Raw genomic sequence first — 25,833 nt, 5'->3', positions numbered from 1 at the left:
AAACCAGTTTATTGATTGTATATTATCTTACAAGATATTTTAGATAATATCAATAAGCGATCAATAAACTGGTTTTGTGTACGTATGTGTCAAGATGTGTTAAGCAATTAAAAAGCATCCAGTGTATGTAGTTGGAAAGTACCCAATTTTGTGGCTACGTTCCGAAATTCACTGCGAGTACTGAAAATCTATAATTCATGTCACGTATACTATAGAATTTCAGTATTGGCAGTGAATTTCGGAACACAGTCTTTGTATTCCTAGGGATATCAAAATTCACGATTGTTCGCCATGACATCATTGGAGGGACTTTCGTATGGCGCGCGCTCTCGTGTTGGTTATTTGGGACGCAGCCATATGTGAGCTGGTGCGTGCGGTGCGTTCCGTACGTAACGATATTTATTTAATTAAAGCCAACGGTTAAATTTCGCGTTTGATGTGCCGCGGAATCGTAAATCACCGGTGACGTTCGATTCAACACCGGATATAGCAGGAGATCTGGCCTTGGCTTGGCCTAACCTGATTTGACCTGACCTGAATTGACCTGATCTAATCAAACCAAACCAGGCTTGCTTCCATCCCAACAAGTCGGGGCCGATCGCATCGTTAGGTTAGGGACGCGCGCGTTTCAGCTCTGTTTGCTGCGCTATACGTCGCATTATGAGCTTCTCCGAGGAGCAGATGGTCAACCTGATTACGCCAGTCACGTCGTCGTCGCCGCTCTTAGATTTTGCTGTTAGCCGAGCAAACTCGAACGTCGCTACTACGTTTGCGGGGCATAACAGTGGCGGGAACATGCAGTCTCAAGAGGCTCAAACTTCTATTTCAGCAATTATCAGCGAGAAAATGGTAATTCTTGTTGTAACATCTTCCAGTGAACTTGATATTTTTTCTTTTCTTTCTCTTTCTTTTGAAGATTTTGTTGATCCTATTTTGGTCTTGCAATCCTCTATGCTTTTTTATTTGAGAAAAGGACATATAAATAGCTAAATATTATAGTATTACAATGTAATTAAAATAATTTAATGCTTAACTGGATAATAAGTTACTGAAGAGTTTACTAGTTCACTCAACTTATATTAATTACTTACATTACTTACATTACTTGAAACTTGTCTCAGATTAGATATTTAGAATTTAAAGTTAGATGTGTATGAGTTTTCAACTAAATCATGATTAAAGATTTGTTCTTTTTCAAAGAACTTTCTGAACTGGTTTACACAGGTGCAATAAGTCAGAGCGAAACAAAATATACTTGTTTCACTCTAACTTATCGTATCAGTATATATCAATTCAAAAAATTCTTGGAAAAGAACAGATCTAATATATACTTGTTTCAGTCTAAAGTTTATGAAATTATTTGTAAAAAAAAACAGAACTTAAAAATATAATGTATAATATAATAAAAATAAAAAAATAAAATTATGTATCTAACCTTAAATTCAAATCTGAATATCTGATTGAGAACATATCAAAAGTAATGACTTAATACGAAATTTAATATTGATAACTAATATTCAGTTTGAAAGACCGAAAAGTTTGGATACAATACATGATTTATTCCTTTTCTTATTTTTATATATTACTCATATGGATGTGGATATAATAAAAGAATATTTATATTATAGAATTATATTTGTATTATAGGATGCACAGACTCAATACCAAGAGCAATTGTCGTGTAGTGCAGCTAATGCCATGACTGAGTACCTTAATAAGTTTCATGCTATGGCTGTACCTGCAATAAGGATGCAAATGGTGAAAGAACAGGTAAAGCTGCAGCTGAAGAAGGAGAAGACTGATGAAGAAAAAGGGGAGCATCCGCAGAGCATTCTAAATATACCCAATGTGCCAGTATTCCGAAATACTCAGCTGCAAAATAGCAGCAGTTTTACGAACGTGGATCAGATGTTGGTGCCGATTAATCCGCTCGATTTGAATATACATTTGGAGAACGAGCAAGAGAACGACATTAATCCGCAGTCTGTCGTGAAGGTAGAACAGCAAGTGCAAACTGACTCGCCGAAAATTGAGAGAAAGTCGCGATTCCGGGCGAAAATGGGCGAGATCAAGATCAGCGTCGGTGTAGACGGATCGACGTATTACTGTTGCGCGGAATGCAACTTGGGCTATACTAACAAGGCGGATATAGAGAGGCACATACAGGCACACATACAGGTGCGTATTACTGTTAAATGTTAACACATTGCGGACCAGTAATGCTGTCAGCCATGCTCAATGGCTAGGCATTAGGTTGTTGCAAAAGTTTGTTACGTTTGCCAAATAAGAAAATTTAAAATTTTTGGAAAACCCTTGATCAAATAAAAAATAAGAAATTGCCCTATCTAGAAGGCACGGTAATTTTTATAGGTCAAATGAGCAACATCGACTTGATATTTCTTTAGACATTTTTATTTTCCTTTTAATAGTTAAACTTTATATGAGAAATTAATAGGAAAATGACAAATCTTTTGTACCAACTGAATATTAGAACAGAATTCTCGCGACACGCCTCATACTTTTTAGCACAGGAAACGCGAGAATTTTTGTGATTCGCCTGTAATGTATTAATCAATAATGGGATGTACCAACTATAGTATAAAATACGAGAGTAAAATTTGTTGTAGGAGCGAAAGTATGAATGCAAGGAATGCGGTGCTCTATTGAAGAGGAAAGAGCACTTGGACCAACATATGCGAGGCCACTCGGACGAGCGGCCTTACAAGTGCACAATGTGCGAGAAGGCGTTCAAGAGAAACGAACATCTGACGAGGCACTTCGTTATCCATTCGGGCGATAAGAACTTCTCATGCCCGGTATGTCACAAGGCGTTCTCGCGCAAGGATCATTTAAACAAGCATACGCAAACACATTCGAGCATGCGGAAAAACAAGATGAAGAATAACACCTTTTACATCGATCAGAAGGATTCATTCGACAGGAGCGCGGATGTCCCGACGATGGCCAAGCAAGAGACGAAATATGTTTTAAAGGATAGCATGCCGAAACAAGAAAACATCCTGTCTCAAATACCGGAGACCGTTCTCCTTCAAAATCTCCAAAATCACCTCTTCTCGAAAGATCCGAACATATTGCACACGTTGTCTTCGCTTAAGGAGCAAATGACGAGGGAGGGCAGTATGTTGCAGCAAGACGATGTTAGTGCAGATGAGATCTTACCCGAAAACATAAGATACATAATGCCGTCTTAACCGTAAGCGAAGTCCAAAGCAATAGATGCGGATTTACAACGGTTGTTGTAAACGTGGAGGAAGTTGCCGTAGGTAAGCTGAATGCAATTTTCTAATAATTCTTTAACCCCAACGCGTGTGTTGCGAATTGAAATTTACCACGGCGCACACGCGATATGAATTGATTCCTGCTACTATATTGACATCTCGGTTTCAACGAAGACGCGGAATCTTACCGTAAAATTTTATCCTGAACGTGTGACTAATTGTCAAAACGTGAAGACTTAGTCAATAATTTCGTAAAATTTAGATGCTTTAATCTTTAGCAAACTCCCGAATCTGTATCTTTCGTACAATCGTGGGAACTTGAACCTTCAGGCTCTTATCGAGCTTTAGTTCATTCCATCTTGGTGCGAAAATGTTAGCGATCGATAAATCACGTTTACCGATGTTACAAGTTGACATTAACACCAAGTCGAGTGTCGCACTCAACGGCACTGAGCAATACCCATCTACCATCCTTTATTAATCTTTATAGCGGCTGATTTCGTATATTAGTTCTCTAAAATATTATATACACTAATCACGGTACCCGAGTACCCGGGTAATCTAAGAAATACCCGAACATTCGGGCATCTGGGCAATATAAGACAGACTTGGCTACCCACAGGTAAAGAATTTAACTGGCTAATAAAACTCGCAAAAAATAAACGAAGGCTTCAATAAACATAATTTAGTTTACAAACTAATTGTTTCGAGATATATTCAATTTCTTATATTTGTTATTTTTATTAGTTTGTATGATTATATTGATCTCTTGAAAATGAGGGTTATTAATTATTTCTGTGACGCGAAGGTAAGTGTTAAAACGAAAGGAGACGTTAGAAATTAGAACTCTCCGAAATATTCTTAGCCGTGAGCGAAGTCACATTGCGTGTGATGTGAAAGCAATAGGAATAACAACGGCTGTTTACACATGGAGAAAAATACGGAAAAACACATGGAGAAAAACATTTTTTGTCAATAACTTTTTAATAAACGATGACCGACGGTTAAAACCTTTTGCACGTTACTCAGAACGATAACCTCTACAACATGGGTCAAGGTCATTGGAACTGACTCTCTTTTTATCAATACTTACCGAAAATTGCCATAATTAAGCAGATTGTAATTTTCTAATATTTTTTAATTTTTACCGCGTTATGAGTTGAACTTTATAACGTGCGTGTAAGCAATACGAATCGATTCTTATGAGTTTTACACTGATTTTTTTTTTATATCAATATTAGTACTAGTATGTAGTATGTTGTATATATACAGTAATATATATACGTGTACAAGAATCTTCATAGATATTTCATTAATAGCTATCCGTACACAGGGAAAACACTTGGGATATCTCTTGGCTAAATATGGTTGCCGTAACAAAATATTAATATGTACTAGACTTGAGTTCACATAAATTTTTTTCTCTAACTATAGGAAATATGTGATTGTAGCAATCATAGCAGTTTTTTTTGTGTACAAATTTAAATCACGAGCGAACCGATATTATAAAAATAATGTCAAGTGCAAACCACTATTCTTCACAGTTCGGACCGCAGACAAATCTAATCATCATTGATTAAAATTGGAAACAATTTTAGGAAGGATAAAAAATCAAAGACGATAAATATAAATTTATTTATTGACACGGTTTTCTTTCGTGCGTAAAAATATTATTTTCATATCACGGAAAAAATAGTATGGTTGTCTCACACATAAATCAGATCATGCTAATCAGATTCAATATTGTCTCGTACAACACACATTGCGAAATACGGTTCTCGTTCTCCACATTACGTTGATACTTTTCGAGGTATTAATGATTCCACGGTATGTGCAATTGTATAGAGAACTATTGCTTTATATGCAAATGAAAATATTGAATATCTCGAAAACGAATAGTTTGTAGATCTATATTTATTAGCAGTTTTTTATTTGTCTTTTTTTCAAGTTCCATTAGCCAGTTAATGCTGCAATTCTAAGTAAATATACGAGTAAATCGTAAAATCGTAAAGTCGTAGCTTACGAAAAAAAAAAAATTGTAGATATTTACGAGTTATATGATATGCGGTCCGTATAGAATTGCAGATCTCCTCATTCTTACGAGTCTTACGAGAACAAGTTACGAATTTTACGATTTTGTCTAGAATTGCAGTATAAGTCTCTTTACTTATAATTCTAAAACACGCCATACATCATAGACTGATGGTTATCTGATTTTTTGATTATCATCAAAATTGATTCACGCGTGTCTATTCATTATTCGGTCTCACTTAAATTAGCGGTCGTAATTTTTCCCAACGATTCTAGTCCATTTATGCAAAATCACAACCGCTGAGCTCGTGATAAATTTCATTAATAAATTGGTCTGCTCTCAGTTAAGTAGACAAGTACTGCAAACTAGATAAGACAAGCATACGGGGGAGATTTTTGTCTAATAATATACCATACTGTATCGCGCTCGACTGAGATATATTCATACGAAGTCTATTAACTATATTCATTCATTCAATTATGACTATACATATATTCATAAGCTAAATTTTATATATTGCGGTAATTAACTAGAAGTTTGTTCGGACACGTCATTTTAATTTTTTTGTATAAAAATTTACCAAACACACATTAGGCATCATATAAGCCTTGACATTTTCCGCTAAGATTTCCTACGATTTTTAATCTTATATATCTATGCATCTATATTGTATCACTTTCAAGTATTTCTAATGTTATGAGTATACCCTAGCCGAACATGCCAGTATGGTTTTTCAATTTAGAAATGCTAAGATTTTCCGGGAGAACTTTTTCCGTGTAAAGCGTAAGTATGATAAGTAAGATAAGTAGGTTGAAAAGTCGCGTAAATAATTAAATTTCACATTAATTCATAATGCGAAAATGCGTGTTGGGGGAAGTCAATCTGCCACTAGAGAATAACGTGTCGCTCGAAAAAATGATTGATAGGTATGCATTATTCTGAAAAATCTCGAAACTCTCAAAGTGTAACAATTTCTCGTTATATCGATTTCGGAGTTATAACATTTTGGAAAGTTGTTCCACTTTTTGAACAACGAGATTTTGTCTTTTTTGGGACAATGCATGTCCACGTCGAATGAGCGATAAAAAAAGAAAAAAAAAAAATTGACGGTGCGTAAATTCGAGAGTTTCTCGTGCTTTATCGTATCGGACAATTTTTCGTTGCGCGCTTTTTTCGATTTTAACTAGAAACTGGTGAAACGTGGAGCGAATGTAACCGGTCATTCAACGTGATATCGACGGATCTCGGGAACACACGATAACAGCACGATACTCGCGAGTTTGGCACTTTAGTATCAATGTACACATCGTGTACTGCCAGTAATTTCGTTACTGATACTTGTAAATTAAATTATGTACATAGATGTAGACGTTTTAAGTAATGAGAGGAGATATCCAATTGGACGAATCTCGATATCCGATCTGTCCGTTGTGTCGAGAATAGCAGAAGTTAACCATTTTGATCGAATTTCCGGGAAGAAAGTATTCCTAACGCAGATACCTCAAATAATGTTTAGCGGTTTTTATCTAAGTTGACGCAATGGAGGTCGAGAATCGTATTCCGAAACGCATGTATGAGATATTTACCTCGCAGCAATCCGAAATTGGTGTTCTCAAGCGCGAGAAAATGTTGTGTCACACACAAGAAAAAAAAGGAATGATTGTGTCAACTAGAAAATAGTAAAATATGGCGTAGCTTTTATTTCTTGGTTTAATTCTTGGTTATGTTGATCTATGCGACATCATTCGTTAGCACTGCAATTCGTGAAAGATGCATTTTTAAGGCAACAAATCGGTAGGTCAATGCAATCAAGGATTGATTCTTGAAGTCAGAAAAAAAGCTATGTCATATTTTACTATTTTTCTGGTGAACACGACCATTTTTTTCCGTGCAGTAAACAGATTTAAGCGATACATTTTTTCGAGTGATTTGCATTGGTCTGTCAACTACAAATCACCTTTTAACCATCCAAATCGAGAAGAGATCGGGGCTAATTGGCAGTATAAAGGATATGTCGTCCATATGTTCTATTTATGTATTTATTTCATGAGAGGAACAGTGGAAAAGTGAAACCACAAAATTTCCTTTTTATAGTATAGATACTTTTTACTGAATTTTATTAAAATCAAGATTATATTATAGTTAAAAAATAGAGACAACTAATTTAGTTTAAGAGTAGCAAAGTACATTTTCGAGCATCTCAAAATCTGTTATTAATATAATTATAATAAATTTGTACATATATATATATGTATATATATATGTGTATATAAAATATTACAACTAATTGTGATTAACTGTGCAAATATGATAAAGACAGTTTTCCTCTATGTTTTTATTCCCGCAGCGATCTTGTAAATTTCCTGTATATTTTCTTCTGTAATATCTCGATACATTAGCTTATATAATTGTATTTTATGTTATTAATATAATTTTTTTATAATTTGATATCAATGTTCTCATATCTAGTAACAAAAGCAAGTTTCATTTTTAAACTCATTGAAATCGAGTATGTATATGGGTGAGTTACATACAGACATATAGTTGGCCACTATTTAAAGATCGGCAGAACTGACTTTTAATGACTTCTCGTGAAGACTCCGGAATTATTAATCTGGATACATGTTTGATACGTGGCTTTCTTACCCCGAGTTAGCCGATTTGACCAGTAAGATGGCCACGTTGCAACACACTCATATTTCGATTATTATAGAAGAAAATGTAGGGTTTACAATATCGTTATAGGCATAAAACATGAGGAAAGTTGTCCATCATGTTTGTACAGTTGAAATTCTGAAAAATGTTATCCAGCCCCGGTCTCCCCTCTATCGTCTTTAATCCTTCATCCTTTTCGGACACAATTTACCATCTTTTTTATTATATATATTTCTATGTTTTAAGCATTTAAACGTATTTTAATTACTTTTGAAGGCTGATTTTTACAGTTCAAGCATTAGACATCGTCGCTGGTTGATACTTAAAAATATAACAAGTGAACACATCGATCCAATCGAGATTAGCAATCGACCTTTTGAGTGGCGTAACTTAAAGTTATGCATTAATTTATAACGGTCATCTAGGTTTGTAAGTTTCGCAATTATTCGCAAGGAGAGGATCACTTATCGTATTTTCTCGCATATCCTCTTCTTCTTAAAATGCATTTCAACTTCGGTTTCGAGCAAAAGGTCCTAAGATAGCACAAAAACTGTGATAGCTTACGGAGATTTACTCGTGCGACGGGATGATACATGTGCGATTGTTTTCGATTTCGATCGATGAGACGATTTGATCGACGACGGTTCGCGCCTTGAGGAACAGTCGTTCGCACTTGACATTATTTTTACGCTATCCGCCCGCTTGACGAATCGACTCTTATTTGTATGGATAAGTATTAGCGACAAATACATGAGGAATCGTTCATACGCATCGTGCATGCCCGAGAATCGTTTGGAGAGAGAGAGAGAGAGAGAGTATTCCTAACGTTCTCTCGCGCACGCTGATCAGGTGTGCGTGTCATGTGTGCGTGCGTGCGTGCGTGCGTTTAGCGGATCTGTGCGTTAGATGTAAGAGATTAGAAAATAGTAAATACGACACGTACGGGACTCTCGTGTCGGTGCGACACAACCAAAGACTTTCACATTTGCGTGTGAAACAGCAGTATTCTAAGGGTCATTTATCGGAGTCGGAGTCCTCCCCCGCCCTCCTCCCTGCACCCTCTTCGCGCATAAGTCGCTCTGCTCGAATCAGATGACAGTTTTGCCTCGACTCAAACGTCTTTTTCGAGATGAGACAGTGACTTTCGCGGTTTCTCATTAAGATCAGACAAAGGCACGTGTGCAAGATGACGCGTGATGATCGCACCTTAATGAAAAAGAAAGAAAAGCGACATGTATGTGTGTGTGTATATGTGTGTCCACTAGAAGTCGCGTCACTCAGCAGATTCGACTAGAATTGTTATAATCGTTGCCAATAAGAGAGAAGGGGCGACACGAATTGTGAATTTACGGAATACATACAAATGTATTTTTCAGATCGAGCTATTTTTGAATAAAAGAAGCGAATAACATCTCACGCAGCGTGTTTTCATTCTCGTGTTCTCACGATCGCATAAAGTTAAGTAGGGTTCGAAGTTCTCTAAAAAAATTATTTCCGTGAAATTTTCCGAAAAAAATGGAAAAATATGAAAAATATTTTTTTTATTATATTGCTTTTAATTCACCCTTTTAAAGCTAAAGGGAGATTTTTTACTTTTTTCACAGCATGTAAAGTCATAGCATAGTAGAGTAAAGCCCGTTTTACAATAAGAATATAGTTTAAGAAATTTTTGATAGATGACTTTTTCTTTCTGACAAAGTACCTCGGCATTTTATCAAATGTAACACAATATATAATAATATTACAGCATGTGATGTAGTTTATGTCAATATAAAGAACAGTAGTTTTCTGCAGTCTCTAAGATTTTGATATGTGCAGCAAAAAAACATACAGGAATAAAAAATTAAATATTTGCCATATTTTTCTTTGGAAAAAATAAAGGAAAGTTTTCCGAAAAAAAAAAACTGCAATTTTTCCAGTTTTACCGGAAATTTTTTCATGCTTCAGAACTCTAGTTATAAATCATAAGCGAATTGACCAAATTTTCCATCTATCATCTTCAAGAATAATCAACTGTGGTTGGTCAATTCACTTGCGGCTTATGACTAATAATGTACTGTAGAAAGCCCATAAATCTTATGGTTTAAATTCTCATCGTAGAGACAGGTGCGTTATACGCATTACGTTCGAGACTCAGCGCTCGAAACTTCCGAGGGTATGATGCAACGCATGATCGTATCTCATACGTGCAATCAAGTCTCGTCCGCGCCGTTAAATTGGAAAATCGGTGAGATGTGAAAAGCGTTGTAATATGAATTTTATTTGTTTCCCTCTATGAACATTTTGAGAGCGTGTTGCGCGCGGGATTTGACGTAACAGTACAGAGATATGAAGTTACGGACGTCTCTGCGGTATTTTTACCGCGCGTTTAGCACTAAATACACCGCAACGCGGTTGAATTTCGACATTTCGACATTCTCGCAATTTTTACACTTGTATCGTATTAACCGGCGCCCGTGCGGTCTCGTAACAAATGCGACGTCCTCATTTCGCTTTTCAAAATGAGAGAAGTGCTTTCTTTACACCGGATAAGTATAAAATTCGATGTTTCATGCATGTGTTTCATTTTACGTACTTAGACTATCTAAACTTACAAAGGGATATCTAGACACAGAAATATATATGTCTCTCTTTTTGTCTTCGTCTCACATTTTCGTTTGTGCTCTTCTAATCTGAATATAATTTTTAAATACATTTTATATATTCAAAAATGTATACATATATACATTCGAAAAAAATATAGTTTCATTTTTAGTGGAATTTTCTTATATGTGGCCTTAAAAGGATTCTTCTAAAACCAAAAGAAAAATACTCCAACACCCAAAAGAAAGAACTTTGGTCGCAAAGTGTAATCTAATGTAATTCCGTATTCTAAACGAAAATTTTTACCTTTTGTATCAAAAGGAAAAAAATCCGAGATTTTCCTCCAACTTTAAGAATACCGTGCTTAGGATATTTTCTTTTTGTTTTTTGAATCCTCTTGAAGTTATATATAAGAGCATTCCGCTAAAGATGATATATTTTCTGGATGTATTATATATATTTCTCGCGCGGTGTCGCTGCAATATCAGTGCGTCGCCTTCTCGTGGCCGCAGGCAGCGGACGATAATTTCGTGTAAATACTGTAAGTGAGGCCGAAGATGGAGCCTAGCCACTCGATCAGTTGCTGACCCACTGTTGTGGAAAGTCGTATGGTCGTTCCCGGCGTCACGATCTCCACATCCGCCCTCGCATCCGGCACTTCTTCATCTTGCAGTTCCAGCAGTCCCAAAGGCTGTACGTCGTTCAGCCGATTGTCGTTCAGCGTTTTCGTCTTGCTGGAGCTCGCGAGATTCCTGTTATTCCCGTTCCTCTCGATCGTCGATTTTATTTTGACGGACGAATCCTTCTGGAGACCGCTCGCGTTCCTCTGATTCTCGTGATGCTTCGGTATCGATAGTGACTTCACATGATCCAGGAACGTGTCGTTGGGATATTTGAGATCCGTGTAGTTGCCCTGGTTAATCTGATTGGCCCAGTGCAGTCTAAGAGATTGCAAATCGGACGCGCTCTTCGTCAGGATCTTCTCCAGGCTGGTGTTGCCGGCTTGACGAAAAATGAGGTCGTAAGTGGTGCGTAGTTTCCCCAGAAATTTGTCTACCAGCGGCTTCGTAATATTGTTCGCTTGCTCATGATACGCTAACAGTTCCTCCACCGGGAACAGCTTCGTTATTTGCGGCCTGGGTTGCACTCTCGTAGCGAAGAGCTGTGTGTAAAAAGTTAGTAGAATACAATCACTAATAGGGTTCGTTGAAAGGCAAATAAGAGTCAATAAGCCGATATAATTGCGATACAAAAAATTTTTTATACATTAACAAAATTATTTTATATATTTCATAAAATTTTTATATATTAACAAAATTACAATAAATTCATACGAACGTTTTGGATCCTTTCTGGGCCTTTCAACAAACCCTATTAGTGATTCTATTGTACATATTTAGAGTCTTTATATTTTTGTAAGTTAGTAGAATTTTCTGTTGTGCTTGTTGCTCTCTTTGTGTAGTACTGTGTTTGTGTTTGTTGCTTTTGTTGACTTGTGTTCGTGTAATGATGAAATAGTTTATATGTCGAATCTAAACGCAGCTTCACCGCTTGAAGCTTTATATAATATGCGGCCGTGTGTACTGGAATCTGACTGTGTATAGATCTGTCTTTTTTAGAGTTTTCTGACTGCTGATAGATCTTTGGTTGTCAGCTATTATGATATTCCATTGTTAATTTGAAATCATTAATTTTTTTGTTAGTAAACTGAATAGGCACTGTTTAAATCAATAATCTGCCCAGGTGTATGTATATCGTTTCTCTCTGGATGAAAAATTTTAAAAATATTAAATTATTCTCCTTGATAATGTATGCAGCCTATTCAACTCAGGAGGAAAGTTAAGTTAAACCTCTTACTCTTCTCTCTCGTTACTACACTTGACAACTCATTTGGTTACCGTTTGCGTGATAGTCAAATTCAACATCATAATGAACTCATTTTTCTTAGCTTGTTTAACACAAATAAGAAATTATAAAAACATTAAAATTATATTGAAAGATTATTTATTATAGTTTGCCATACACAAGTCGAAAATTCAAAGAGAGTTCGCTCAACTTGATTTCAATTGTTCCGACCGATCTTTTCATATATAGCTTTTGTTAAAAATAAAAAAGAAAAAGAAAGACGTAAAGGTTATGGCAATTAGAATTGGAAAATCGTTCAACAGTTGAGTGTACTCTTCCCGAAGTGAATTTTATGGAACTATGATGTTGTAATGTGGTGAGGACAGGTGATACAACACATAATAGTACGTTACGACATACTCTCGCTGAATCTACCGGCGGCGTCGCGCGGTAGTTTCATTTTCACGAAAATTACAAGTCGCGCGGCTGCAATTGACAATTTTTACGCTCTGATTAAGAATAAGCGCTATTCACTGGCAAAAACCCGTCACTACAAGCCAGTAATGATCATAATCGAGACTTCGTCGCGTGTGACGTTTCCTTTTTCGCGCGATTAGAACTCGAAGATCGTGGGTTGCTCGGCGAAATGGTACCCCGTCTTCGATAATCAAACTTATGCATCCATATAGTTCCCGGAAAGTAGAAATTTCCATTGTATGGATTTCCGCGAAGAAGATCGAGTTCTGTTTCGTCGAGTATTTTTTTGTTAAGAACGAATTTTTTCTTCTGGAAGCAAATAGCTACTGAGCGTTTGCTAGCATGGTTACTGAGAATGGTAGCGTCTCTTGCGAGACTTTTGTATGCTACATACAGGGTGAGTCACCTAATGTTAGATTCTGAAATATCTTTGTTCTTTTTTATATTAAAGCAAAAGAAGTAAAGAATAAATTGTGTTGGAGTTGGCTGACCACAATATTTTATCCCTTTAATCTCTTTTTCTCTGATATTGAAAAAAAACAGCACATTCAGATTTACCCTGTAAAATTGTCGCGAAGCATGCTATCACCTCTCTTGATTTTTGTGTGCAAGCGTTATCGAATGATGAAAAAATGTTATTCAAGAGTGATTTTCACTCTTTGTTCACGCACGGAACCTCCCTCGCGATCGTCGACTCATTCGCGAACATATTGCAAAATCGTAAGTGTAACTTCAGCAAAGGTGGCAAATAATTCAGCAATAATAACTTTCGGAAGCTACCTTTATAATCCACAAATAATTTCGACGCAGTTTGCACGCACATTAAATTATCAATTAGTATTCGCACGAGGCGTCGGTGCTTGTTCGGACACAAGGTCGCGCAGAGCAATTCGCAATCGTCTCGCGAATAGTAATAATAATAACAACGACAATAAATCGGGAGATCGGTCGCGATGCGTTGAGATTGTACTTACGCAAACAAGCAGGCAGTAGCTTTCCAGCAGCTTCATGCTTCTCGTGTGCTTCCCGGGGCGGCGGTTTGCGATTTCTTCGGGCGGGTCGGTCGATCGACTGAAGGCCTCTGCCGATTTCAAAACCCCTTTATACTAATGCGCGATCCAACAGCGTAAGAAGCGTGCACACTACCATCGATCGATTGGTTTCGCGGGCTCCGCACATACATTGTCTTTCACCTGCGCCTCTGTCGCCAGGTTGCCCAACGGAATTGATAGTCGCGGCACGCATGGTTGCTTCGCGGCCGGGACCGTCTCTGCTCCTCGCTGCGCGATACCCAGCAGCGATATTCGCTCGTCGATCAATTTTTTCACGGCGGGTCAAGGTGTCGCCGAAAAATCGTTTGCGCGGAGATGCGACTCGTCGTGCCGCGGGAATCGGGCGGACGGAATTGCACGCGTCGATCAGTTTTCCCGGGTTTCCTCGAGCACCAACGCGACGCGCGCGTTCGGAGACGCAGTGACGGTTTTCCACTCTCTGAATAAATAAACGGTTATCCTATTTGCGACGTTTATATAGCGCGCACGTGCCATTTCATCGAGCGTTATATATTTAGGGAGGAAGGAAATGAAACTCGCGCGCGAAGAGGGATGGGGATTCTTCTTCTTCTCTCACTTCTTCTGTGTTTTTTTTTTCTGCCGCTTCTGACACGAGCAGAACGCTTGGTTTATTTAGTAAAAGAGCTTATCTCTGCGGATAACAGAATATGTATACGAGAGTAAAATATATATGTATATATATTTTATGTGGTGTAAATTTACAATAAGAAGCCCAACGGGCGCACAACGGGCAAGTTTTCACGCTTTACCTAGATCATTGGCGGTCACGATGCAATTACGCTCGAGTAACTTTAATTACTTTGTATAAGATCACGGTCTCTTCTCCTAGCTACGAGTTTTTTTTTTCGTTTTTTTTTCTTTCTTTAATCGAGGGAATCCAATCGGCAGATCGGATCGTCGTGTCACCATTATGCTCCAACACTCACAGACGTAAGTATCGTTTACGGTGCGAAGTGTTCGTCGGTTTGTGTGTAAGCGTCGTCGAATAAGATGAGGACGATGTTGTCAAACAAGAGTGACTCGCATTCTGATCATCTGTTCGCGGGAAATTCTTTGCGCGCGGAAATTTCCCCGCCACTATCAGTGGCGAACGTGTTCGCGAACAGATTTCAGAACCGAGAGTGTAACTCATAGATACATAGCGTAGACCGTGATGTAAGAATTCTTACATGGAATAAACTGCGCATTGCTGTAAGGAGGATGAAGTCAGCATTAGTAAGTAAAAAGCATTAGAGAGTAAGATGCTTTCCTTGTTTAATTATATAGTTAGTGGGGATCACATGATCAAAATCCACTCCTTTTTCACTGTGTCTCACTTGTTTCGCCTCCTTCTTGGGTACTGTATGACAAAGAAAGCATTTAACTGAGCGCACATCTCTGTCCTTCAATCTTGTCACTAGTTGTCCCATAGGAGTGCGCAGTCTATTCTGTAAGTCTATGACTATAACTTCAACAAACTTATCGGGAAAAGGAGAGGGAGGATGGTAGTTTTCTTCGAAACGAAATTTCGGTCGAACCCCTCGCGAGATTAGATTAGACTGCCGATATACGCTTGTGGACGACAGAATAGCTTTCTCGTGGCTTGACGGGCATCAATATGTAAAATATGAGTCGTCCATGAGACATGATTGAAGAATGTGTTTGTTCACGACTCTGCTTGGTCATCATTGCGCATCGATTCGATAACGTGTTGTGTGAGGGAGATATTATCGAGAAGGGTATAGATGACGGAGGGCTAACTGAAGTGGCCGTTTAATTTTTTTTATAAGGGTCCACACCAGTTTAATGAAAGACTGATATATGTATAGAGTGTTGCATCAATTTATTGGTCAGTATGACGGGTTGTTTGTTTGCTTCGTCGTCAAATGTGCATACTCAGACACAGACTTAGCTCAAACTTGGCAATATACTCGTTTGCAAAACAAATTACACTCATTTTTGCGGTTAAAAGAAATAAAAAATGTATTGCAAATCGTTTTACCCGTTATACTGATTTGTGTACGTTGACGCAACATCTTGTATGCGCGGAAAGAAAAGTATAGCACTCAAGAAGTATAGATTAAAGTAGAAATTGCGAGAGGTTTTCATTCGACTTGAGTTTTACAAGGTAGGTGGAATCAGTGGAAAGATAAGAGAGACTTGTCGCACGTGCGCTGACGATCGCGACACTTAATTGTTATAGACATGCATGAGAGAAAAATGCCTTTTCTCTACGACGAGCTTCGGAAAATCGATCGCGAGTAACTAGAAGCGAGTTACGTGTGGAAGTCATCATAGATAGCAGATAGTAAGATTTCTTGGAACGAGTTATAATCTCGTTTTATATCTACATGTGCAGAATTTCTTTTCAATTGCATGCTTTGTCGCTAATTTCGCTATTCGAGTTTTGCAATGTGTACGCCTGCGTGTGTATGTGATCGCATCGTGCAGTCCGTGTCGATGTATTAGATTCAACAATTTGTTTTATCTCGTAAATATGTATACTTTGATTAAGTCGCAATCTTTCTCCCCTCATCTGACGGTAAGACTAATATTTCAGTATCAATATATTCAGTACAGATCGCATGAGATTTTTCGGCCGTAAATGCGCGATCACGCAGAACTGTGAAGTCACGACTTGCCGTTGAGATTTCGAGAGTTTAATACGGGATAAGACTAAAATGCCTAACTAATCTAAGAGATAGAGAAAAAGAGAAAGAGAAGGGAGCGCGAGAAGGGAAAGAGTGGTAAAAGATGAAAAATTGTAATCTCTTAGTCTAAAGTTTCTACGAATTCCTACAGTCGAGTAAACTTTCGTAAATTGACGACAAAAGGACTTCGCGAGTACAGGGCGACGAGTAGTAAGAGAAAAGTATCGAAGTAATATGTGTGTGTGTGTGTGTGTATAGTTATCGATCGCGATTTAATATAGTGATTGTCGAGTAAAATCAAACTCTCTAATCAGCTAGTCAATGCCTCAATTGAGCATCACAAGAGCTTTTGGTCGCGATATATATCGAGTGCGGATTTATCGTGTACGTCTAAGTCGCTCGATAGTAATCTATACTTGTTTTTAGTCGGCATAGTGCGTATGTACTATATATATATATATATGTATTTCATTTTTTACAGCGAGATTTAGAAACATAGTGCGTGTCTAGAACAAGGTATAAAATATTTTGTGCAATTTGTGATAAAGAGAGTACGAAGTAAGACACACCTACTAACGTGTGTATGCATATATACGTGTATGCATATGTGTCTGTGTTTGTGTGTGTGTATGTGTGTGTATCTACAACCGTTTAAATAACGATAATTGTATACCCGTAAAACAATTCTGGGAGTGTCTACTAATCGTCGTTTCGCATCGAAGCGCGTCTCTTAATTAGTGTAGTGCCAAGCTGATTTTTGAAGCGTTTTTTTACGCAAAAATTTTCTTATTAAAAAAATAGCGCGCGAGAATTTTGAGCATGCGTTGTCGGCGGCAAAAGACCGAGAGCCTTGAGCCCTATCACGTTTTACCATTAGCAGAAATTCAATACTATAATTATAAAGGGATTGTATCTCGAAAGTCTCAAGTCACAAAAGACGAAAGTTTGCAAGAAGTAGAAACGCGCATTGAAAAGTTTCAAAGTGACATATAAATGATTGAAATCTATCGAATAGACAAAGGCGCACGTCGCCAAAAATATCAAATCGTCTAACGCAATGCAAAGCTTATACTGCACAGATGGCATTCCACTAGGAAATATTGGAGAAGTCACGTGGCTTTGTCGTCTCTAATTGATATTACACGTAACGACGCGATTTCGAGGCGTCCGTCGTCGGTAGACACTCCGTCTCTGCGCTTGTGATCCGCATGGAAGGATTCCTGGAGATTCTCACATCGCTCATTCTGATTGATCAACATGCCCGTCTGACCTCGGAAGAGGTCGAACGGGGACTAGTTGTCATCGGGGGCGACAATCACGCGACGACGACGACGACGATGACACGATATATGGACCTTATTTATATAATGAGTCGCCAAGTATATCTAGTAGATAAATGCAAACGCGTAATTAGAAAGTGTATGTATATTGTTCCTTTCTTTTTGTTTTTCTTATTTCCTCCGCGGCGACCGGCTCGCCACTCTCGTAAGGCTCGTCATATATTCCTGGTCTACGCAGGCTGGAGTGACGCGTTGGTTCGCATAGACTCGCCGCGACTTCTCGAACGAAGGTCATGAGAACGCGAGCGCTCGACAATAACGAGAGCGATTATCCTTATTGACTAACAAATCCGTCGCAGTCTCTTCACGTGGCGAACGTGGAATGAGATCGAGATGTACGCGCACACGGTGGACTCGAAACACGACGAATCGGGTCCTGAATCTATCTGCCCCTCGTGTGCACGTGTGTTCGTGAGCGCTGAAAGCTACTTCTTAAATATTCATACATTTGTTTTGTGGTCCCCCGTGTCTCAATAAGGTCCGACGAAATCACGAGTCTCTCTCTCTTTTTGGTTGCCTCTCCTTGGTCGTGCGATTGGTTTGCCGTTGTACAACGTGAATTAAAAGCCCCGTGCATGGATAGATCGAAAGTTCTCAAACGAGCCGCCCGTTGTGCCGCGCTTTAACGTCAGAGGTCTTGGAAGAAAACGAGAGACGGTCTCGATTAAAGAAGAGGTTTCATTGCTCGATAAAAATATTCTCAGTTCGCGAGAACTCGCGAGATTTCCAACTCTAAGCATGAATAAGAGTCGCGATTGAAATCCAATCATGGAAACATGGAAAAATGCATTTCCGAGAAGCGTTCAGATTGAGTTTTAAATTGCCGTGCGCGAGAGCGCTGCGTAACGTTGAGGTATATTAATAATAATAAAGAGACGAGCCCCGTTCACATCCATCGTTGTATCTAACGGCGAGAACCTAAGAAGAGCGTCGTTGTGTCGCGGGCTTTCGCGCGTTTTTGCGAGCCTACTTTTAAAAATACGCGAATATCGTACATACAAAATGAATAACCTTTAGTATACAATATACGTACACCTTTTTACATTTATATACACCTATGCGACGGCTTGTAAATAGACGAGTGAACTGTAAAAGTCTGACATCTATATATCGACAGTAATTCGCATTCCCGGAACGATCGTTAATCTATTATCACTATCGTTGAATCCGCCGATACAGTTTGGGAGAGAACCACTCGCTCGTCCAGTTTCCATCGGGGAAATATTTCCAAAATCATAAATTGTTCAAATTGAAATTTTCAGTTTGGAAAACAATGTTTCCCTTTCTCGCGTGCGTTTCAAAGGTATTATTAATGGATTATTCGACTTCAAAAACACACCCGATTCTTGTTTTTATCTCAAGCCGTAATTAAACATTTCAGTAATTAAACACTTTACGGTAACTGCTCGTTAACATGTAAATTAAATGTACATGTAAATTGTGGTGAAATTACTGGCTCCCGGAACGCCGGTAGATTCCGGCATTGAAAGTTCATTGCATTGTTTGCACATATTTTTTTATATTTTCGGTCATGTTAAAAAAACTACCACGAGCATATGAAATATTTTGCGCTTTCACACCATTCTGTCTAACAAGGGACATTTGATAACGCGTAAATTAGAAAGAAATCTGAAACTTTGTAAAATTATAAAGTAGACAAATCTAATATAAGGAAATAATTTTTTGATACTCGAAATTGATTTTAGGGATAAAAAGTTCCTTGAAAGAAAACCGATACGTATATTATTCACAAGCAAATATTATCTAACTTATTATCTAACTAGAGATATGAAAAACATTTTCAACAAAAGTTTTTTAGTTTTGATAATACTTTACCTTATGACATTTTCAGATTTTTCGGAAATTTTATATTTTCCAAAATATTCCCCTCTCCATTTATCACCATTCACATTTTGAATTTATTTTTTATCCCCAATGTCGATTTCGAGTTGGCGCGGGCCAATAAAAAATTGTTTTCTTATTAGACTTGTCTGCTTTATAATTCTGGAAAGTTTCGTATTTTTTTTTTAATTTACGCCTTGCCGAATTGTATAGAATATTACTCTTGTAAGTTAGCGTGGAAGTTTGATAAGTCACGCGAGCGTCTGCGAAACGAACGCCCGCCTTGAATTTTAACATACATTGTTTCGAGCTCTCTCATCGAGGGTGGTGACGAGAAACGCGAGTTTTATCAAAAAAAGGGAAAGGGGAACTGCCACGTAAATCATACATTTTTTCGTGTGACATTTATATGCTACTTTGATAACGTACGAAAATCATAAAGTCTGTTTTTTCTTTTGCTTTACGGTGTTTCTCTCCGAACGCTAGATCGGCATACACAGCGCTAAACCTTAAAGTTATTTACAAACGCTTTCTTTAGGACATTAATGGAATGAAAGAGCCGGCGAGGCGTGCCTTAACACCGGATCACCGCATTAAATGCATTATCGACTCGTTATCTTCCGTGATTTTACACACGTGACCTTAACGCGATAAACTTTATTACGAGCACTACCCTCTCGTACCGTCAACTTTCTGATTAAATTGTAATTTACGTCGCAAAATGGATTCTCTCGCTACGTCGTGTACCGCTATATCGAACAAAATCGTCCATAAATATTTGACCGTCGCCGTCATTCCCGGAGAGAATGGCGTGGCAACGCAAACGGCATTACCTCAATTTCTGGCCGCTCACGCGAAAACGTGACGGAGGATCGTAAATCGTTGGCGCATTTGCCCTCAATTAAACCAATGCGCTATGATCGGTTTAATTACGCGCAAATGAACGTCGATTCGTTTCATTTAGGATTTGGTTTCATGTATATCACTACATATACATGATATGTATAAGCATGTTTCCGTTTTTTTCATTTGTATCAAGTGCAATGTTACATTCGTCAGATGCGCCAGATTTCATTACCACGTGAGGACAATTCCAATCGATAGCAAAGTAGATGCTACAGCAACTTTATATTTCGCGTGTTACCTAATTTGTATGACGATCTGTTGTGCAATAGAGATTGATGTCAAATAACATGATTCTCTTAGCTCACTATCAAACAACAACGATCACAGGTATGACAACTGTCTATCGCCGACAACATTTAGACCCGTATTAATAGTCATCGTTTGAAACTCAAATTTCAAGTGAGATGCTCAAGTTTAAATTCAGAGTTGGATAAAAGTTTTTCGACTGAATCGTGACTACAGGTATAAATGTCACACTTATCATTATTCAACTGAAAGAACTTGGATTTTACTCAGAATAAGAGAATGTCTCACCTGAGATAAGTTTCAAGTGACGACTATTAATATGGGTCATAAACATAGAGAATAGACTGCGCGCATTGCTGTAGGCGAGATGAAGGCATTAGTAAGAGAGGGCGATAGAAAGCAAAATGCTTTCCTTGTACAATTGTCTAGTTACTGAGGAGAACGAAAGAAGAGAAGCTATCACATGATCAATGCTCCCTTTCTTTCACTATGTTTCATTTTCCTTTTTCCAATATCGCCCCCTCTTAAAACTGCTTGACAGAGAGAGAGAGAGCATTTAACTTAAGGAACATACAGTAACGCAAAAAATCACCAAACAAATATAAAATTTTGCACAATTATAGAGTAGTAGATTCTGATAATGAGATTATTTTTGTTGGTGTGAGAAAATAGTTTTAGGAGTGAAACACCCCTTTGAAAAAAATCAGTTTTTAAATTCCAAAGCCAAAGCGATTATCATAGAAACGAAGAGAGATATAAAAAAAATTGAACAGACAAAGCATTTTGACTTAGCATATTTCTCTGTCTCACAGCCTTGTCATCAGCCTTGCCCCATAAAAGTGCAGTCTATTCTATATAAGTTGTACGATAACACGATATGAAACGTTTGAATGCGATGTTACCCTTTTTTCAACGATATAAATCTCGAGATCCAGCAGAGCAGTTTTCTATGGATGCTCGATTCACTTTCTCTCTCTCTCTCTTTTTTCTCTTTCTCTCTCTCTCTCTCTCTCTCTCTCTCTCTTTCTCTTCTCGTTCTTACTAGCCTCGCCGGTAATGAATCTCGTTGCGCAGCGTGTCACAACGTAAATAACTCGCGGAGCTTACCTGCAAATTGTAGGCAACGCCATGCGGCCCTAACGCGGTTCTAAGTAACAAGGATGTGTGGAATTGATATCTAACGTTTTCTGGAAGATTAATTTTTCGTTGGTTCGCGTTCGACGATCTCGCTGACGCTCGTTTGTTGGCTCGCTTGATCGACGATCACTCTTAATCGGCCTCTCCGTCTCTCGACGTCCGCTCGCAGATCAAAGGGTCGCTCTGCGCACTCTTTCTATCGCCGATTGGATCACCGCTTCTCGACTTCCGATTCCTGGCTCGACGCCTCCGTCACCGGCGGCAATGGGTTCTCCACTGACACTTGTCTGCCAATCATGCGAATTACGTGACGTTTAATACAACGATCAACGCATCCGACGAGCTTTTCGCGCGAGTTCTCTCTCTTTATCTATCTATTTCTCCTTCTCTCTCTCTTTCTCTCTCGTTATGACTCGCGTATTACTATGAGCGAACGATTAAGAAGCGGAGGATAAAGCGGGGTGACGGTGTCAAGAGGGATGGTTTGTTAGGCTGCTTGTGCAAGCGCCGATTAAGATGATTTATGCCGCCATTATCATTTATATCGCCGCAAACGGCCATGGAACGCGATTTATTTCCCCGACGTGTAATGCAAGGGTGAATCACACATTATTCTCGCCTCCGATGTAACCATTTAACGCGGCCGGGCAGACATGTAGCCTTTCTCCAAGTGGCGACGGCAATTTACGAAGCGCCGCGTTTGTAGGTCGAAGAGAAGCGCTTGATTTATTAAACGGAGAATCGAATCCACGAATCTACGAAACGCGAACTGTCGCCGCACCGCGATACCTTCTATACGGGGGCATCTAAATAAACGCGACATACTTATACACCCACAGAGGAAGTTTGCCCAAACATATCCGGAGCCCTGAATTCGGGACACTTAATAAATGTGTGAAACGAGGGGAGGGGAATAAAAAGATCCGAAAATTATTTGATAATCATTGAAAATAATGACAAATCGGTGTCCCGAATAGCACTCGAAAAAATTCGGGACAAAGGGTGAAAAATCAGACGTCTAGTCATCTTAGCTGTATGTGTCGAGAAGGGAGGAGATTACTCCGTAATAATGTACTTACGATATGTCCTGTCTTGCACGTCGTTGTTTTCGGCACTTTAATACTTATTTCTGCAAGAGACTTACAGGATACAAGCGAAAGACGTATGGAATACGGAACATTGTATCCATGGCAGTTGCTCGGCATGAAAAGATCGCAAACACGCGCGCTGTCAACCACATATACCAAAAATTCATTAGCGCGCCGAAAGTGCCAAAAGTGTATGAGTGTGAACGCGCCAATAGGTTTGTTCGAGTTACTTGTACTATTCACACTTTTACACCTAATGCCCGTTGCACACTAGTGCACCTCATACAACACAAATTTTCCAAAATACGTTCTGAAGATGCTTTTAGGACGGAGGGATGTCATCAGAATATTTTTAGGACGTCCTTTGAAGATGTGAGCTGTCTGAAAATAGCTAATATCCAATAAGTTTATTCGCATTAATTGAACTTTTTACATTTTCACACTTAGTGCACATTAATTCTTTAGAGGTTCTAAAAATGACGTCATGATTTCCGTTTGTGTTACGAGTGTAAATGCAATTCTTTAGAGGTTCTAAAATGACCATGATTTCCGTTCGTGTTACGAATGTAAATACATTTTTTACATTTGATTCCAAGCAAGAGTGAAAAGTGTATCAGAATTGCACTTACACTCGTACGGAAATCATGACGTTATTTTTAGAACCTCTAAAGAATTAATGTGCACTAAGTGTGAAAGTGTAAAAAGTTTAATTAATGCGAATAAACTTATTGGATATTAGCTATTTTCAGACAATTCACACTTTCAAAGAACGTCCTAAGAATACTCTGATGACGTCCCTCCGTCCTGAAAATGTCTTCAGAATATATTTTGGAAAATTTGTTGTTTGAGGTGCACTAGTGTGCAACGAGCATTAGGTGTAAAAGCGTGAAAAATACAAGCAATTCGAACAAACCTAATGATGCGAACGAGGTCGTGCGTCTACAACGATGCGATCTGTACGGCGCGCCGCGGCGGACGCCTCAACCACTTGCTCGAGTTACTAATCACTCTAGACCAATCGCGTTTGTTTCGCACTACGAGGTTGTCATCGTGGTTATTCAATCTAAGCGTTGGTAATGCATCGCGCGAAATACTCGATCTTTTCGCGCCAAGCAGCAGCCATGGGCACACATCGATCCGTATCGCTCCGCGTTTCTCGCGTCTTTTATTCGTCGAAAGTGCGTCTCGCGCGTTAATAAGTCTCGGGAGTGTCGAGAATAGCGATGTGCGATCGCCGGGGCGTATCGTGAAGACGTCATTTGTAAGTAATTTTCTCGTTTGTCCTCGCGATATATGGTGCTTGTCGTGACGTGTCGCGCCGACGTCTCTTACATTAGCTAATAACATCGACTCGTTCGAGTAGCAATAGAATCGGGCGATCGTCGGATTTATTGAACGAGAATTAGAAATGCGATGACAATCAGAGAGGAAGAGAGAGATATGCGGAATATTCGGGCGGTTGCGTCAGTTTGTTAGATACGGAGAGAGAAGTATCTCATAGAGCGTGTTCTTTTCGGCCGCGATGCCGTTCACACATTGGCGTATATTTTCAGCGCGATTTAACAATCGCGCGACCATCTTGATTCTCGATCTTTCTGCATCGAGTAACCGCTGTGGACACATCGATCGACATCGCTCCGCATTTTATGCGTCTTTAACCTGTCGAAAGTAAGTCTCACGCGGAAATAAGTATCGAGAATGTCGAGAATAGCGATGTGCGATCGCCGGGGCGTATTGTGAAGATGTCATTTATAAGTAATCTTCTCGTTTCTCCTCGCGGTACATGTAAGGTGACCAGGTTTCCCAGCCCTGAATTCGGGACACTTCATAAATGTGTGAAGCGGGGAGAGGAGGTAAAAAAATCCGAAAATTATTTGACAATCATTGAAAGTGATGACAAATCGGTGTCCTGAATAGCATTCGAAAAAATTCGGGACAAAGGGTGAAAAATCGGGACTGTCCCGAAAAAATTGGGACGTCTGGTTACCTTAATTGTACGCGCAAACGAGAATTTCATTGAAATGGGATATCTGAAAAATATTCGGGCCACACAGAGAAGAGAGAGGCGAAGGAGGAATAGGCGAGGGGAAAGAAGGAGGGAGAAACGTGAATGCGGGGAAAAAGAGTGAGGACAATCTTGTTTACCTGCCGCTTATGTGCAAGTCGTAGGAATCCGGCGCGGACATGCTCCTGCCGGCCCGGTGGAATTGTTCCGCTTTCGCTTCGCGTTTCTGCGAGGATGCCCCGCCGCTTGGTCCCGCTTCCGCGTCGTTGCCCGCCGTCCTCACGATCCGCTTTGGCAGGAACGGATTCTGCAGAGTAGCGACGATTCTCCTTTTTATCGCGCTCTCAATTCACCGTATACACTCCGTTGCTTCTCCGCGGGAGTTGCTTCTCTTGTATTCTTTCGCCAAGTCGATCGTACAGGCGACGAGAGTGCAAATTTATATCGAGCGGTCATTCGGTTTCCCGCGCGCGAAAGGAAGATAAAGAGACACCTGCGCCGTGACGGGGTCGCGTGACATAATGGGAATGTCGTCGATAAATTTTCTAAGATAGGCTGTGTTAATGTGCAATATAATAAAATGTATTGCAATTGTTGGATGTTTCTTGCTAGAATTCTCCTTAGTTAGGACAAAACATGGGGATTTATGATTGGTTTGTAAAAAGTTAAATTACATTATTCCTTTTCATATATATATATATATATATATATATATATATATATATATATATATAT

At 39.0% G+C, this 25,833-nt stretch overlaps 3 protein-coding genes across 5 annotated transcripts in view; 1 reads left to right on the top strand and 2 right to left on the bottom strand.

Moving 5' to 3' along the window:
* The first annotated feature begins 322 nt into the window (after positions 1 to 322).
* On the top strand, positions 323 to 9,342 carry LOC116849928 (zinc finger protein 701-like). Its single transcript, XM_032827598.1, has 3 exons — positions 323 to 849; positions 1,648 to 2,178; positions 2,628 to 9,342. The coding sequence occupies exons 1-3, from the start codon at positions 661 to 663 to the stop codon at positions 3,210 to 3,212; spliced, it is 1,305 nt and encodes a 434-aa protein (XP_032683489.1). The 5' UTR covers positions 323 to 660; the 3' UTR covers positions 3,213 to 9,342.
* On the bottom strand, positions 4,861 to 14,406 carry LOC116849929. The gene is made up of 2 exons (XM_032827599.1): positions 13,806 to 14,406; positions 4,861 to 11,671 (listed from the first exon to the last, which is right to left on the bottom strand). The coding sequence occupies exons 1-2, from the start codon at positions 13,839 to 13,841 to the stop codon at positions 10,994 to 10,996; spliced, it is 714 nt and encodes a 237-aa protein (XP_032683490.1). The 5' UTR covers positions 13,842 to 14,406; the 3' UTR covers positions 4,861 to 10,993.
* Positions 14,407 to 14,564: 158 nt separating this feature from the next.
* LOC116849927 (calcium/calmodulin-dependent protein kinase kinase 1) overlaps positions 14,565 to 25,833 on the bottom strand; it is a 119,607-nt gene continuing 108,338 nt past the window's right edge. For all 3 annotated transcript variants that reach the window (XM_032827595.1, XM_032827597.1, XM_032827596.1), the window contains 2 exons: positions 25,239 to 25,405; positions 14,565 to 22,292 (listed from right to left, as the gene is read on the bottom strand). In XM_032827595.1, coding sequence (XP_032683486.1) covers positions 22,217 to 22,292; positions 25,239 to 25,405 — 243 coding nt within the window. In that variant the 3' untranslated portion in view covers positions 14,565 to 22,216. The remainder of the gene's footprint in view (positions 22,293 to 25,238; positions 25,406 to 25,833) is intronic.

This window comes from Odontomachus brunneus, unplaced genomic scaffold (genome assembly GCF_010583005.1).
Source record: "Odontomachus brunneus isolate Ranch 3 - 2012 unplaced genomic scaffold, Obru_v1 Obru_scaffold_128, whole genome shotgun sequence".
Lineage (NCBI taxonomy): Eukaryota > Metazoa > Arthropoda > Insecta > Hymenoptera > Formicidae > Odontomachus > Odontomachus brunneus.
The sequence above is the reverse complement of the archived record's forward strand: the minus strand, read 5'-3'. Positions and strand labels throughout refer to the sequence as shown.

What these genes read in the sequence shown, in the direction of transcription:
- LOC116849928 (XM_032827598.1), top strand. Translation starts at nt 661, where the DNA reads ATGAGCTTCTCCGAGGAGCAGATGGTCAACCTGATTACGCCAGTCACG. An exon ending in CAATTATCAGCGAGAAAATG is followed by an intron (nt 850 to 1,647) that starts GTAATTCTTGTT and finishes TTTGTATTATAG; the next exon opens with GATGCACAGACTCAATACCA. An exon ending in ACATACAGGCACACATACAG is followed by an intron (nt 2,179 to 2,627) that starts GTGCGTATTACT and finishes AATTTGTTGTAG; the next exon opens with GAGCGAAAGTATGAATGCAA.
- LOC116849929 (XM_032827599.1), bottom strand. Translation starts at nt 13,841, where the DNA reads ATGAAGCTGCTGGAAAGCTACTGCCTGCTTGTTTGC. An exon ending in GCTACTGCCTGCTTGTTTGC is followed by an intron (nt 11,672 to 13,805) that starts GTAAGTACAATC and finishes TTTTACACACAG; the next exon opens with CTCTTCGCTACGAGAGTGCA.